The 17,570-nt window shown below is 38.4% G+C and overlaps 1 protein-coding gene across 3 annotated transcripts; it reads right to left on the bottom strand.

Annotated features, from left to right (window-relative positions):
• Nucleotides 1-649: 649 nt before the first annotated feature.
• On the bottom strand, nucleotides 650-8,466 carry LOC121903293 (T-box transcription factor TBX3-like). 3 transcript variants are annotated; one of them, XM_042420176.1, is made up of 8 exons: nucleotides 8,324-8,466; nucleotides 5,534-7,066; nucleotides 5,179-5,446; nucleotides 4,842-4,988; nucleotides 4,560-4,636; nucleotides 3,219-3,313; nucleotides 2,652-3,091; nucleotides 650-1,752 (listed from the first exon to the last, which is right to left on the bottom strand). In XM_042420176.1, exons 2-8 carry the CDS (start codon nucleotides 5,869-5,871, stop codon nucleotides 1,441-1,443), a joined length of 1,677 nt encoding a protein of 558 aa, XP_042276110.1. In that variant the 5' UTR covers nucleotides 5,872-7,066; nucleotides 8,324-8,466; the 3' UTR covers nucleotides 650-1,440. The 3 variants fall into 3 exon arrangements, with proteins under 3 accessions (XP_042276110.1, XP_042276108.1, XP_042276111.1); XM_042420174.1 differs by having other exon boundaries at nucleotides 5,534-7,063; XM_042420177.1 differs by lacking the exon at nucleotides 8,324-8,466 and having other exon boundaries at nucleotides 2,658-3,091; nucleotides 5,534-7,471.
• Nucleotides 8,467-17,570: the final 9,104 nt, after the last annotated feature.

The following is a 17,570-nucleotide window of genomic DNA, read 5'->3' as shown; positions in this document are numbered from 1 at the left end:
TACTGACTGACAGAAGTGAAGTGAAACGTTAAAGTGAAAACATGTCTGTTGTCTGATCTAAATTCACTACAAACACATGACAGAATAAGTCATTGCATCACCCTCTCACGTCTGTATACGGCCAGGCACCTCCTGCAGCAGCTGAGTCTACATGTCTATAATGTTATGAAACCACAGAAGAAGAAAACTGTGTTTAGATATTTGGGTTTATAGATGCAGGGAAGTCACTTCTATTGAAGACACTGAGGTCATGTCCTGACCTCATGTTAGGTATTTTGATGCTGTTTCCAGTATTTTCTAGAATGGTATATTTAAATTTGATTACTATAAGGCCAACAAAATAAACTGATTTTGTATTTATCGACCAGAATTTTATTCATGATGGGGAACAAAAACAGTACACTTTGATTCACGTATCCACAATTTCCAAATAATTTCCTTCCAAATAATCTGGAATTTATCATGTAATTTGGTACCAAAGACAAAATTCTGAGACATTTATTTCCAGAGGAGTTTTGGAACAAACTATTCCATTTAAATACAACTTGTGAAACATGTATTTTCGCCCCTAACTAAATAATAAAATGTGAAAAAGCAAAATAATTACTTTCTTTTGGTGCCTGGGGGAGGTGTTGAATCATGACCTCAGTGTGTCTAAATTCCTGGCCACAGCCAAGCGCAGGAGTTTTTCATAATGACACCAACAATAATGACTGCCAGCGAGGACGGTCACGTATAGGTTAGTGACTGAATGATACAAGACAAGACAGCCAAACACAGAGGGGTATTACCAAGCTGAAGTTTTAATAAGACATTTGCTGCTCATCTGTCGTTTCTACATTTTGACTCACAGGTTGGCGGTTCGATCTCCATCTCCTCCCTGTGGTGTATGTACATGAGGAAAAACTGTGAGAGACATTAGTCCTTTAAATCAAGTACACAAAGATACTCTTTTGGTATAAACAGAATTTTTTTTTTTTTTTATTGATTCAGTTTTTTCAGCTTTGAGAACAGAAACTATACACAAACTCATAGATGAGTGTGGAGTAATATTATTCTTTAAATGAAAAGAAAACAGATGTTTAAGGTATTACTTTCACAAGTGCATGTGTGTAACAGTACAAAAGTTGGTTAATATCTTTCTGGGGAGAGATTTTCAAAGTGGTTTTACATTTTGAAGTTACTTGTTCAATAACTCCATATTTTCTTATGTCAGACTTCATTCAGAAATCTGTCAGTTTAATCATTCAGGGCTCAAACGTAAAACAGCCTGAATCTATATCATCTACCGAGCAGCACCTAATTTCAATAAAATCAAAACAATATATTTATTGAAGTAAGTGCTTTTTATACCACAGGGATTCAATCTTAAGTCATGTAGGCGGACGTATGACACTTGGTGGAAGTGGGCAGATCAAATGCATTGACTCCTCTCTGCAGTTAGTGTTCAGCCTGTTTGAGACTCGGCTCGACTGCAGTTTCAGCTTCATCCGCTGACGACTTCTGCTCTGTTTTAGACAGCGTCAGCCAATCCGGGATGAGATATTTGAAGCCACCGGCAGCATCACCCACAGGAGGAACAGGTGAAGGTATCATGGGAGAGGTGAAGTAGTCCTGGCTGTGAATGCCCGGATAGGCTCCGAGGTCCGCTCTGGACCGCACTGGTGGGATGAGGTACTGGGCTGATGCTGCGGGGAAGCTGGAGTAGGGATAAAACAGAAAGCCTCCAAAGTGTGAAAGACTCACCAGGTCCTGTTAACAAGAAGAAAGCACATAGAAATAATTATCAGCTGTTCTTTAATGAAGAAACATGACAGCTCAGGTCCTGATTGGCTGAAATAGTCTATAATACTAATGTAATGGTGTCATAATCTAATTACATACAAATGTGGCTACATCACTAAAATATAGGCCAATTAATGCACTGATGTTGTTTTCTGTCATCAATGTTTGTTTAATAATGATAAAAATAATTGAATATCATTATATGTGATAAATAAATATAAATAAAATCCTTCTTGTACGGCAGTTGAACAAATAATTCATATTCATATTATTACCATGCAGCTTAGACTCAATATATTATAATACTGTGCACTGACATAAATGTGTGTGTTACATTCAACCTTTATTTTACTCAGGTACTGTGTTTAAATAGATATTTGAGATACTTAACTATAATACATTTGCGAGTTATGACAATAATTCAATAACAAGAAGTTAATTTATATATAATATATAATAAATTATATTACATACAATGTATAATTATATTTACACTTTAATTATAGAAAAGTTCATGATGAGTTTAAAACGTGGCTTACATATTACTGCATGAGTCATAATAATAATGCAATATGATAATATATATAAAACTCATGTAAAACACTAACAGAGCCATTCTCTTGGGTCACTTCAGATTTTGAATGAAGGACTTTTATGTTTTCTTTCATTGTAAATATGTCTGTATCCTGTTCTGGTCTTATTTTTCTTCTTGTAATTGAATTATTTTAACATTTTTACTCTTTACTCTGTTGGTTTTACTGTTAAGCACTTTAATTCCATATGATTTATTATTTATTTATTTGTTTCATGAGTTTCAGTGAGTTCCAGTGAGTTCCAGTAAGGGCTACACTGGCTCATCTGTGTACCTGTACCAGTGCGTGCTGCTGGAGGCTCATGGGAAACCCTGGTGTCCCCGGAGTCCGGACAGGTGAGGCCAGGCTCGGTCCACAGGGCGCCGCCGCTCCGTCTACGTTGGCACAGCTGTACCAGGTGTTTACCCTGGTGATACTCGGATCCCGGAGATGTCTGTTTAATTCCGGTGGATAAAAACAGCCGCTGCATAATTTGCGTAATCTTTCCTTCTCTGAGTCTTGAGGTTGGCAGCAACCTGCTGCGTTGGTTATTTTATTGACAACGTGGCTTTTTGTGGGGTCCGTTTCTCTGTGTGTCCCAGCTGGACTCTGTACTGTCCTTTCTGTAATGGAAACCTTCGGCTCAGGGTCAGTTTCTTTGCAGGTTTTGCTCTCCTCTTCTCCAGCAGTGTCCTCAACGTTGTCTTCTTTGTCACTGTCACTGTCATGAGCATCTTATATTAAGAAATGACACAAAGGAGAATTAGTTTTGGGTTCATGATTGTTGAAAAACTAAAAATGAAGGATATATATTTTTAACAGAGGCCTGGTGACATCTGGGGAAAAACAACATTTTCATACCTGAAGATTTGGAATTCTCTGAATATTGTAGAGAAGAAGGTTTCATGTCAGTCATCCGCATCTCTTTAGACCTTTGTGATGAATGTTGTAGTTTCCTGATCCGACGAATAAAAAGGAAAATAATGAACTGAATACATTTAGTAACTGCTGTAACTTTAGTATAATATCATTCATCAGGACATCAATAAGTTTAAAGTGAAGCATTTGTGCTGCTTGTTGACCACATTGTTTTGAAATCACTGCTCACAATGAACTGTTTTAGTTGATTTTTTTATTATTCGGAGTTGAGAAAATGTAGAATGAAGAATTGTTTGATCAGAGTGAACGTGGATCTGGAGCAGCTGTTCATCCTTTAGAAATAATGAAACTGAACTGGAAACATGATGTTGACTATAACAGGACGTTAAGTATTTTTTTTGTGAGCAGTTTTACTAAATTCTCACTGTGTCACTTGTGCTCCATCACTGAGAGGAATTGGAAAAACATTTCCTTCAACTGCTCTGGTTGAAAAAGTTTGACTTATTAGACTATATAGAGATGGAGGTCTGTGGTTGTAACGCAGGACAACTAAAATGAAAGAATTATGTTGTTATTATACTTTCAATATAATACCCAGGGTGGTGAAAATATGATTCTTTTATCAGTATTATTCTGAAGATTCATCATAAACTTGGATGAAGTTAAGCTTTACACTGAAGAAACAAACACACTGTTGTTCTGCTTTATGTGTGTTTGTCTTAAAATAAAATGCATGTTTTGCAGATATTTATATTTGATTTTTAACTTACAAAAAATTAAACTTTTGAGACTATTGTACCACTGGACAATATGTCACATTATGACAAAAAGGATTTTCTCATTTTTAATGTTCTAGTTTTAACAATAAAAAGATCTCAAACTCTAGTGAGACTTTTTTTACTCACTGTGGTTATTTTATTGGCTGATTTCTGTGTTTTAAGCTCAGTGTTTTTATATTGAACTACTTTTACATGATTCTTTTTCTCCAACAGAATGTTGTTAGTGATGGTGGAAAAGGCTTTGAAACTGTATTTTCTGTAGGCCTTCATGCTGGGAAATAACATTTACAGAAAATAAAACTGAATATTAAGAAAACAAAGTCTGACAAATTCAAATAAGTTAATAAGACAACAGTTTAACACTTTGGTGACCTCAGTGTTTCTGTGTTCCTGCTTCTAACTGAACAAGTCAGAATCCAACATTAAACTGCTTCATTACTGTAAATCAAATCAGATTTTTGTATAATGTAAAACACACTTCATTTTCTCCTTTTTAAAAATTAAATTAACGTTGATTAATTATAACTTAATATATATATTTCACCTCTTTTCTCGTCTTCCGTTGCCGGTGTCTCTGAATCCCTTCGCGAAAGGATTGTTGTCGATTTTCAGCTGTGTGATCTGAAAGTTGGTTAAAAAAAAAAAAAAAAAAAAAGAGGGGAAATGCAAGTTAAAGTGATATTTCGTTATGTCACGTGGTTGATTATTGATTATAAACTTCCCAGCTGTAACTAATATGAGCTGCTGTAGTTGCAGTAATCAATGAGGCCTGTGTGCACGGACAGAATGAAGACACAGGTGCTGGAATAACATGTACAAGTCTCACTTTATCATTCTGATAAGCTGTTACTGCGATGAACTCTGTCTCAGAGAAGACGTATGTCCTGAAGGTGCTGTAAGGCAGTTTCAGGATGTCGTTTGCTTTCACGATATGAAATCTCGGTTGATATTTGTGCATCGAGTTGAGGATTGTCTGCAAATGAAAAAGAATAATAATTAAGTTAAAACCAGATTTGGGGAAATAATATGAAATGTAAAATGATTATTTGTGCAAAACAGCAAATCTACTGTATGTATATATCTTAGAAACATAAGATATCTTACAAATATTCCCAGACAGCATCATAAAATTCGTTAATAATAAAATGAAAACACAAACTTACAAATCCATGCTTGTCCGATATGTTGTTGGTCAGCTTCAGTTTGTGGAAGTTGACCACTTTGGACATCCACTGCTCGCCTGTGGCCGGACTGTCCGGGTGGATGTACATGCGTTTGGGCATCTCCGGGTCCGCCTTCCCCGCCACCATCCAGCGGGAGTTATGAAACTTGTACCTGCAGTCATCAGCCGCCACGATGTCCATCAGAAGAATATATTTGGCTTTTCTGTCCATCCCGGTGCACCTGGCCTTGAGTGGCGGAAACATGCGCCTGCAAGGAGAGCAGAGGTTCGGGCGTGAAGCAAGCATTCATACCAACACAAAACTTTACATCCGTGCGTAAATTCTAGATAATTACCTCCCAGATTTTGTAATGACCATTTCAGTGCCGCATTTGTGGAACTGTCTCCAAAGGTCGCTGGCTTCCAAATGCACTTTCGGCTCATCCTCTGCCGTCTCCCCTCCCTCACGAAAGTCGGGAGGCCTGCGCAAAATCTGCTCCGGTGGCGACGTGTGAATCATTGGGTCCCCGCTGGCATCCATACTGGGATCCGATGATCCCCGGGAGGATAACGGGATGGCTGGGAACAGCGAGGGTCCGGACAGGATAGTCCCTTGAAGGGCCGCATCTCGGGCTCTTGTAGGAAAAACTTGCGGTAACTTGCCTGGGACGCACTGCTCCGAGAAGCTGCGCATGGTCTCCAAAGGAAAAATCAACTTTTACGCACGTTATAGTCTTGTGCCTCTTTGATACCTGCAGAGTAAACGTATCTGCATTTTTTTAAACAAATAAACAAAGTAAAGGTAGCAGCTTTAAAACTATTTTTTTTTCTTTTTCGCTGGATGTTTTGTCTTAGAAAAATCCCACAGCCCACAGTCCAGTGCGCTCTGATGCCTCCCAGCCTGTGTGTCCAATTTGCTCTTTGACACGTTTGGACTCAGTATGACACCCAGCGGTGGGTGGGGTTTCCATGGTATTGTATTTATTGTGCAGGGAAATGACGCCTCAAGTTTCTTCACTGGCTGATGAAGCTGTTATGGACAATTTGGTGTTGAAATAAATCTTTATTCATCACAGTCCAGCACATCAAACCTGAACTAATCATTCACAGGGAGCATTTTTTTATCAGGAACAGCAATGAGACTGACTTAAGCATCTCTAACTTCTTCCCACTCAGTTTATAGCAATATATTTTAGACTCCGAGATACTCAATCAGTCCTCCATAAACACTGTCATGAACACCATAACCCCACCAATAAAAAATCACCAATAACCCAACATTCTGACGCAGACACTGACTCTCTGTCTTCCCACATCATTCCTGTGGTTTGATTGGCCCTGGCTGATGTGGTCTCCCCTCACATGCAGCGCTGCATGGGGACAGTCTGCAGAGATTCGGCTCTGTGTAGGTTCAGTCTCTGCCTGCGATTGTCCCTGCTGGATTAGGCTCTGGATTTGGTTACAGGTTTTTTATTGCCCTAAGGCCCGGGACAGCGCAGGAACATCCCGGGGAGAACTTTCCGTGAGCGAGGGGGGCAGGTTCAGGATACATGCCCGTGATGTGCGGCGCTGCAGGGGCGGTTACAGTAGGCTCTGGGGAGGTGGCACTCAATATGAAGTCAGAAAAGTATGAAGACAGAAGAAAGTTACTCTGTGTTGTTGCATCAGAGCAAAACAGTCGATAAGTTCCTCTGCAGGCATTTAATCAGCACTATTACTATTGTGACATAATTGAGTCACATATTCAATATTTTACTCTGAGCTTGAAGATTCATTTTGACTTTGGAAATATTAAACTTGACTAAAAAATCCTTTACTCAAGGTCCACTTACTTTCTTTCTTACTAAATTCTTTTGGAGCTTTCAGACACATTTCATTGCCTTCATCTGCTGATGGAAAGAAGAAAAATCCAGGATTGAGTTCAATGCCAACAGTTTTTATATCCAACGCTCAACATTTTTTTCACATTCTCACTTTCTATAACACCTGTTCATGGCAACTACTGTATAGTTTTAAGAAAAGATCTAAATAATGTGGAAAATAAATGAAGTTTCAGGGTAGGCATTTAATTGAGGTTACAGTTAATGAAAAAGAGTAAGTGTACTGCAGGTCTATGATGTAACGCAAACTCTGGACTCACTAATGACCCTCACACCTTTATACAGTCCACATCACTACATAAAGGGCACACTACTTCCTGCGTAGGCGTTGTCCTATATGAACATAAATCTGATACTAGCCTTTTTTTACAGCCAAGTATCTAAAACAATCACAACAGAAATCCACAGCAAGCAAATTATTAAGGAGTGAGCTACCACAGCACCAGCGTACTTTACTTTCTTTCACTTTTTACTCCTTAAAAGAGAGAAGACCATGTGTTTACACCAACACCAACTGACAAATCCTGCATAGTATTTTTTAAATAACTGGACATTTTCTACTAAAACTGAGATGAAGAGGATTGATACCATTCTGATGTATGTGCGTTAAGTAGGCTGTGGAGTGAGACGATCAGTTTAGCTTAGCTTAGCATAAAGCCTGGAGGGGAAACAGCTGGCCTAGCTGTGTCTGAAGTTTTGGTTTAACAGTTGGTTGGTTTTAACCTCACAGTGATGACAAAACTACAAGGAAGTCACTGATCCGGGAAAGAAATTGTGACAGCACGCAATTCCTTGTAAAATGACAACTGATGATGGAGTCATGCTAGCTCCTGTTTCCAGGCTTGATGCTAACTAAGCTAATTGCCTCCTTGCTCTAGCTCTATACATGATGGACAGATATGAGAGCGGCATCAGTCTTCTGTAAATCAATGTCTTTAACCACAGTCTTTTTGCCATAACTACATGGATGACAGGTTGAACATAACAAAGACAAGCATTTTTGCTTTTTAAAAACTATTGAATCAATGACATGAATACGACAGGACTATTACTGAAGTCAGTTCAGTTTCATAGAGCGTTTGCAGCCACTGTGCTTAAACTTCAGTGTCAATGACTGTGTCTAATTATTTATAGCTTGTTACAGCTTCTATGTGGTGGCCTTTGATGAAACAATGGTATGAGGTAACAGCAATTTTTTTCTAAAAGCAACACACTGAGGTTTGTATTTCAGCGAGAACTTTGCTGTGAAATCAGGAAATAACTCACACTGGACCTTTTGTTACAGCTTCCCTGATGGCTGTCTGATCAAATGCCTAAGTAAGCACACGTCTTATTCAGAGGTCATTCAAGATATGCGGTGGGTGGCAGAGCTGTTGATGACCCAATCTTTTTCTGGCAGAGAAGCAGGGGAAAACCCTGCCTGTCGGTCAGCCAACTTCAAAGAGCCAGTCAGTAATCTGAAACAGGCCCGAGAATGATGGCAAACAAGACGCCTGGCTGTTATTTGTGGGTTTGGCCCACAAGCTGCGTGTGAAACCTGTCACTGAGGATAAACCCGCAGATCTCCACTGGGTTACTGCCCAGAACACACTCTCCCTAGTAAAACCTCCACATTACTGGATGTACCCATTGGAGTGTGGGGAATGGTCCACAAGGCTGGAGCTGACACCTCAGCTTGGAGAGCTGGAAACCATCATCACCCATTTTCCGTACTAGACAACCGCGGTCTTTCCCAAGAAACAGGAAGTCATGCATTTTCCATTTCCAGTTTGTTTGGAGTAAACACATGAAGTGACTCTGATTGAATCTGAGTGCTACCGTGTCTACTTCCTAACAAAAGTGACAGAACTGGCTAAACTGCTTGATAACTGTAAAGTTTAAAGTTTATATTTTGAATATTACCACCGAAAGAACAAAAGAGGCAGGGAGTAAAGCCAAAAAGAACTTTATTCAAGCTTATGATACAAGTATATGAATGTATAAAAGGGAAAATAAAATTTAACTAAATAAATGTACATGTCAGGGGTCAATAAATCTGAAATAAAGTTTCCACTTAAGATTATATAAATAACTGAAATGAAGCAGCAATCATTGGCATGAGACCCATGTAACAAACAACACAAACGACCAACAAAAAATAAATAAAAAACAACACAAAATATTGGATAAAACACAAGAAATTGAGACATAGTTTGACATAGTTGTTGTACTGGCTGCTATATATTAGCTAAGGTTTCTGGTTTGTCCATTTACATGAATCAATGTGTTATTTACCCATAACGATGATAATATAAACCATGTCAGATGTTTCTTTACATAGATTATCTATATAAACTAGAATTTGGAGTTGTGGTGGGCCAATTATGCAGGCTCAGACAAAATCATGTTGTGACTGTGACTATCACCAGCAGGTGGCGCTAGTTGGAAAAGTCAAGGGATCAATAAAATGATTGGGATTCATCCTCTGGGAACCATGAATATCTGATGATGTTGAGATATTTCAATCTGGACCAAAAAGGTGGAACAACATCAGCCGATGAAGTGAGGTCACATGTACGTTAATGGCTGAATGTTTTATAGGTTGGTCAGGATGTAGTGGACGGTAAGTCCTATGACATTGATCCATTTTTGAAATTGTGGAATTAATTTTTTCAGGCTGTCCTATCTTCATCAATCTTCATTATGTAAATGCAATAGAAAGTCATTTGAAAGCAAAGTCATAGGTCAGCTGTCTTTCATTTTTCAAATAAGCCCTTCTACATAAATGACAAAATAAGTTGTTCGTTATTGCCTTCCAAAGTGACTCATATGATCACTACTCACTTACCCACAACCTCTGAGGGTAAGGTTTGGTTAAATTCAGGAGTTTGCTGCCTACCAACATCGACTATTGGTAGGTGATGTGATGCAAACATGGATGTATAAAGAGAACCAGATACAGCATTGGAGGCAGGGCCGCGTTCATGTCTATGAAAGTTGCTCAGTGACGCATAAGGGCCAAAAAAGCCACTTCCCCATGTAAAGAAATACCATGGTGACAACATACTGTGCATTCTCTATGGGCCCAGTGTGTCCATGAAGCACACTCGGTAGGGAATTCTGCCGTGACCGCTAACTTCTGGTTTAGCCCTCCGGCTAACTTGAACGGGGATAAAATGATTCAATCATTTGGCTCTTCTAGACTTTCGAAATGTGCTCGGGCAGAACGGATCAAATTCTGATAGTGAAACAAATCATTTTGCTCAAAAAAATGTATCTGCTGATTCACAGACATCTCTTTCACAATGTAAATCTACAGGAAAAAGTCTTTTTGGGTCCAATAGCATCACGTGACGGTGTAACTACACGTTTTGGCCGCTATGTCAAACGGGCTTCAAAGCTCTGCGCTCTTCCTGGCGGTTTGATGTAAACCACAGTCTCCTGGGTCCAAGTCAATCCAACCTGATCTTTTCCCTAAAGGGGGATTTATAGTTGCTGCTCTCTGACACAGTGAATGAAAGATGATCACATATGTTACACCTATCTAATGTTGCAGTGGTGAAATCCAACACTGACCTATAAATTAATTTCATTTTATATAAAGTGAATGATGAACAAGTCTCATAGAGGATATGGATGATTCCACGTCACTGAGAACACTTCAAAACCAGCGAGATTGTAAGAATATTAAAACAACAAATGGACCTCTGCAGCCACTGAGACTCAAAAGGATATTAAAGAGATGAAACTATAAAAAAAATAATAATTTAGAAATGTGAAAACAACAATCAAAAAGTCAAACAGGCCCTTAATGGGTTTGACTCCAAAGTAAGCTGTAGCATCCAGCAGCATTTATTCACAGTCTCTTTGACAAGAAAGTTCATTTACAGTGAGAAATATCTCTGATCAGGTGGTTTTCCCGCAGACACGATGTCCTCTACTGGAAAGTGTCTCCACAGCCGGGGTCACTGGAAAGCTTCCAAACTGCTCTGGCCGCGCTGTCTCCCTAACACCTCTCATGTTTGGACAGTTGAACGGTAACAGGTTAGTGCGAGTGAACATATTTGGGCTTCGGAGGTGGGAGGAATGTAGTTTAACAGCAGAGCGGAGGTGCTAAAAGACACGGTGCCTGAGTTGATATCAAACACACACGGCGGCCACATGACTTGAGGTTAGGCAGACTGGAAGAGGAGCCATGAGAAAGTCAAGTGTAGCCAGTCACCATCAGACTGCAGAGTGTGGTATCATCACTGCATTCATGGCATCATCTTCTCTCCTGTAGATCGTTCATATATTCAAGTTTCATTCAGAACTAAAGAAATACTGGAGTATTATGTTGTGTTCATGTTACCTGTGTTGTGATTTGTGTTGTGATGTGTCTCTGATTTCTAGTTTCAGTCATGCAAGGAACTGAAAAAATGTATTAAATGGAATCAAAATGGGGAAAAATTTCAAATAAAATTTAACATAAATTTTGTTAATTGGTCACGTCTGTCAGCAATTTATTCTCCAATTCAGAGATAAATAATCTCCAAATATTTCACAACTCCTCTGAAACACTTCTTCATTTTAAATGTAACATACAATCATATTTTATATTATATATGATATGATATTTCATAACAAATATAGTTATTTATGTTGGTGTGATTAACTGGTTGATTTTTGTTTTTAAATTAAATTACTTGCTAATTACAAACTAATTAAATTACTTTAACAGCTTTTAGTTTATCATACTCACTAAGTGAATAGAAAGGTACTGGTACTGTTTGCAACACTCTTTCTTTTTTGTGCAGAAACATTATTTTGTTGTTGTTTATTTATTTAGATTTTATTTTTGTCTGTTAATGTCCATGTTTTTGAGTCTGATCCCTCAAATCCAATATGGGGCTTGTGCTAAAAAAAAAATGATATGATGGTATGATTAATGCAACATCAGTATATTTTGTATGGAACTATTTTAATTAAAATAAATGCAGTGAAATGTCAGAACTAACTGAACAACCTTAAATGACATTTGAAACTGCTTGGACATCTTTTATCTGACAGAACCCACTCAAGCTTTAAAACTTTCACAAAACTTTGAATTTCTAAAGTTGTATTCTGTGTTGTGATATCTTTTGAAGTCCAAAGTGAGGCTCTTTACAGAAGTTTTCAGATCTCAGCAGTGTGTCATGTGAGCAGGTAGAAGGGAGAGCAAAGGTAGATTTCCAACCACATAAAACAGACACATACCCAGGTCCCAGACCCTCTGGGGTTTGGGTTTCACTGTGTGGCAATTACTTTGTGGTAATTTAACTAATTGGAAATGTATTTTTATTCTATATTATATTCTATATTGAGCAGCTAGACACAGGGGAGCAGGTTTTGGTTTTATTTATTTACCCCCCCAAATTGAGGAAAGACAAAGCAAAAGTGAACGTTCACTAAATTAGGCCAAACTGGAAAACAAACTGAACAACTGACTAAAACTAAACAGGCTGATCATTCCAGCCAGTATATATGCACACAAGGACCAAATTATCTACAAATAAACACCAGACAGACAGTTTGATAAGAAACTACAGAAATAAAAGTATTCTCCCCCTCAAGCTCTCCTTGCTGTGGCGAGCGTTCTGTAGTCCTGGGCCCAGATATTTACTCTGGTGAGTTTTTGTTTTTATGGATCCCCACTTTGTTTTTATTGTGCAAAGGAAGTGAGGATGAGTAAAAGCTAGTAGACATGGATGTAAATGCAGGATATAAAAATAAGGATATTTTGAGACATGAGGAAGGAAATACATTCAATGCCTTTGTTAGACCGCAAATATACACACAATGTCTTCTGGTGAGTAACACTGAATGCAAACGTAGCTTCTGTATGTTTACAGTAAAAACTCCACAGGGCACCTTTCATTCTTTCACAGTCATCCCCAGAACCAGCACCATGCTAATTAATTCAGATAAATGTAACACTATCCAGAAAACAACGTATTGTCAGAAGTTATGATAAAGCTAAATCCAAAATCAAACAAACTGTGTTTACTGTTGTACAATTGTAACTGAACATAACCTACTGTGAAGGAAATGAATGATAATCTTTCTGTGGCAGATTACAATGTTTCCAACAACAGCATAAGTTTCGTTCCCTGAGAGCAAACACTACGAGCAGCCAGTAGAGGAGAACATGGAGGCAGCTCCCGCCCTCACTGTGTGTGTCTGTTTACTGTAGGCCGTGATTCACACCAGCGTGGATCAGACGAGGCCGGCGGCAGATAACCTTTGGGCTGCTGGGATGAGTGGGGGGTTTGAAGCAGAGGATTCACAAGGCAACGCTAAGCATTCTTCACATTTCCCAGCTCCTCAGATCCCCAGTGGAAGAAGTCAGACACACTTTAAGATATATTTGTTCAGAGGGCCTGAATATCACAACAATACCCTTCAGCACTGAGGCACTGGTGTCTTCTGAAGATTAAACGTCGGAATAACAGCCTAAAGAGGAAGTTCACTTAAATATTGATTAGAGCATCTTTAAAGTAGAATTTAAAAACACAAAATGCTAAAAGACTATAATAGGTCAAACTGCACACAAGCATGTGCAAGTTTTTTCTGAAAATCTATTAATTTAATTGTTGCCTTAAATAATATACAGACCCCATTACAGCAGCTATGACATACTGACCTGTAACAGCAAATTTAGATGTTTGCTATAATGTTTGTTGCATCAACAATGAGCCAACGAACTAAAATATGGAAGAACTAGAGTCACAGCCTTAGACTAGATCAAGTTTCATTTTTCTGGTTAATCTTTGTTCAGTGTATTCAGTGAGCTACAGTTCATCAACACAAGCTTTGTTTTGCACATACATTCTGCTCAGATAGCAAACTTATCAGATAAAAAAAAGCTTTATGCAAAGAAAAGAAAAAAAAAAATCAATGTAGTTTTTCCAGCAGCAACAAAGGCCATAAATCAGTTGTATGAGAAAGTGAGTGAAGAGAGAGAGAGGGATGAGGAAGAGCGATGGGAGGAGGAGGCTGAAGGCCCCTAGAAATCAATTTTGTCACATTAGAACTATTAGCTTATTGAGAGGTGAAAGACGGATCGACGGCTGGACGTTAAAGAGAGCTGTAACTGGAAATCAGCTTCTCCACTGATGAGCTTTCTGGAAAGTGACGGTCTGTGAGGAGCAACACTTAAATATCTGTCTGTCGTTACTTCACGTCCATGAAGAAGAAGAAGAGGAGTCAGCTTCAGATGTATAAAAAGAATGAAATGTCACTTATTTGGAAAACATGACTGACTTAATGATTGATCATAAAATTAGAGCCTTTTTAGGAAATAGTAAGAATCTGACAGACTATTAATTATATTTAATGGATATTAGGAGCTAATCTAAACACATTCCTCTATGTTCTCAGGTGCAACGCTCAATATTTGACATGCATGTTGAAAGTTAAAAATGATTTATATCTCTCCAACCATGCCAGGCTCTCTGCCCATGTTTGAGCTCTTAATGGCATCAGTTTGTGTTTAATGTAAATTCTAGATGTCACAGTTCAACCCTCATGAACTGATTTATTGTATGAGGTGCTGTGAATAACATGATTTACTACCTGACTGGTGTGAGCCTTCATCAGCCTGGACTGACTGTTGCATTTTTACATTTATCTGACATGCAACAAAGTTCCCAAACCAGATTTAAATGCTAGATATAATTTAGCTGAAATGCCCCTAAAACCAACCTCACAGCTTAAAGATGCAATATTTTTTTTAATCAAATATCTACGTGTAATGTGAAAGGGGTCACTCATTGTGACAAACCCACAGAGAATTATTGAACAGCTTTATGGAGCATTGAATGTTCACGGAGACATTTCAGTGAGACTGTCACACGTTGCCTCACTTGAATGTTCATGTGGTGATGTCCGAGTGTATTTTAAGGTTCAAGGTTCAGTTTTATTGTCATTATGCAATACAGGGTTGCACAATGAAATGCAGCTGTAGCCCCTTCCACACACGCAGAAATTTATTAACAAATGATTCAAATTCACATTTTGAATCACGGAATAAAACAGCAATAAAATAGAGCAAATAATAATAATAATAAAAATATAAAAGTAACACTAAAAGAAAAAGAAAAAAAAAAAGATTTCTACATACTACTTTCTATATAATGGTGTAATCTTACATTATATCACAGTAATATTCAAGTTATAAAGTTAATATTATAATACTTCACTTTTAGAGTGTACAACCATATTGACTGCGTTTGAGTTTCTCCAAATGAAGTTACTGAACCTCAGAAATATGAGCGTCAGCTGAGATTATGGCAGACGCCGTCAAATTCTCACTGGCATTAAAAGACAAATACAGACAAAATGCTGAAAGGATTTCTCCTGTAGTTTTGTTATTTTAAAATTACACAATTTAAGTAGTAATGGTAGTTAAAACATTCATGGTTCAAACAACTATTATATGGAAAATCCATAATAATGTTTAAGATGTTTTAACACTTTCTCAGTCAAAATTGCCATCATAGTGTGTGTGCAAAAATATCATAAAGAGTTTACATAAAAACTTTAATCAAGTGTAATTTTCACAGCATGGAGGGTAATTAAAACTGGAAAAAGCTTTTACTCAAGTTCAGTGCCTTGAACTGAACACCGGTGCACTTTTCAGGATAATTTACAGAAGCTGGCAGACCATCACTAATTTTCTGGAGTAGTTTTTCACTCCGTCAGGAAGTCAATCTTTTCAAGAAGAAGTGTTCTCTGCAAATTTGTTCAAAAAGCCAGACGGCTTCCCGCTCTTCTAACAGCTGAGTCCAAGTATGGACAACGGTGCATCAGTCATTGTTCCTAACATTATATTTTCTGTGCAAACAGTAGAGAATGAATGGATCTTTATCATCATTTAAAAAGTAAGTAAAAGTAGTTTTAAAAGTAAGTGCATTTTTCATATATATATGTACGTTTACATATGTATAAATCAAAATATCATAAATAAATAAAATCACTGTGTGGTAATTTAATGCCCATGTGATCATCACTGACAGTGAATGTGTCTGGGTAACACATCCTGAAGAGAAAATAGTTAGGAAATGAGCGTTTCAATTAAGAAGATGTGTTTTCCTTTTTGTCAGCACAAAGAGCCGGAGGATGAAAAGCCCATTAAAGTGCGTCTGCAGTGAGCAGCGACCGTATTTCATCCCACTGACTGCTCTGACAATATTCTCTCAGGCCTGTTGATTTGAATAGTGTGAATATTTATGTCCAGAGGTGTTTGCCTGTTCTTAATGTCTGCACTCTTTAAGCAGACAAAGAGGACAGTTATTGTCTGCTGTAAGTGCTCGTATATTAACAGAGGCATGTCCTGCCAGAGGAAGCATTAAGGTTCCTCATTATTTAATCATTCACTGCTTCACACTGTGAGCTTGTCAGGAGGCTGGACACACTCTGTTAGCTGTACATGTGCAATGTAAACTCAAAGAAGATGGTTACCATGACAACCAGGTGATATCATGGTAACCAAATATAAACACTATTATCAATAATCATTCAATCAGTAATTCAAATGAAATCAATTTGCAGTTATGCAGTTATTTGCTGCCACAATAGCATTGATGCATAAAATTATTTCAAACTCATTTTAATTTCCATAAATAAAACTGAATATATTTGAATATATTCTGTTCTGGCACCTGATCATGTAGCGATACACACATCACCAGATAGCTGAGTACTCTAACTCAACTGAAGTAGCACTAGATAGCTTCAACCACGAAGGAGCATAAAGTGAGTTGTCAGCATGCGCATGTACGTCCATTTATTGAAGATACAGTGTTTCCCTTTGGTCAAGTTGTTTGTAGTAGCAACATGAGCACCACCATCTCAGTGATGGGGCGGAGGAAGGTCTTGGATATCCCCCCTCTGGCGACCATCAGCTCCAATTTCCTGACCTTACCGTCACTTGCACAGAAGGCTTTCATGACCAATACTGCGGGTCACTGGTTTCTCTTCACCTGGATAAGCACTAGGTCCCCTTCCTTGATGTTGGGACAGCCCTTCTGCCATTTGGAACAACTCTGGTGCGTAGCGAGATACTCGCGCCTCCACCTCTCCCAAAAGGTGTTGGCCAAGTGCTGGACTCTTCTCCATTGCTAGCAGTGTAGATCATATAATAAGAGGTAAATAAGCTAAGAATAAGCTCCATCATAAGAAGTGACAGGGCATTCACATCTGTTGAGATGGTTGTCAGAGGTCTAGTATTGATTATGGCAAACACCTCTACCATAATTGTAGACAGAACCTCTTGGGGTAAGGTGAGAAGGTTGAGTCCAGGATAGCATAAAATCCAGAGTCCTCCTGGAGACCCCAATCATCCTCTCCCACATGCCACCCATGTGAGAGGAATGGGGCGGATTAAAGATCCATGTACAGCCCTCTTCACTGAGGCTCCTTGCCATTTTAGGAATACTTTCAGCTCAGATCAGACCCTGGATCACAAGGAATCAACAAAAACACATTTATAAAGCTTGATGTGTCCGTGGCCTCA

This window comes from Thunnus maccoyii, chromosome 9, assembly GCF_910596095.1.
Source record: "Thunnus maccoyii chromosome 9, fThuMac1.1, whole genome shotgun sequence".
In the NCBI taxonomy this organism is placed as follows: Eukaryota; Metazoa; Chordata; class Actinopteri; order Scombriformes; family Scombridae; genus Thunnus; species Thunnus maccoyii.
This window is presented reverse-complemented; position numbering and strand designations above follow the sequence as displayed.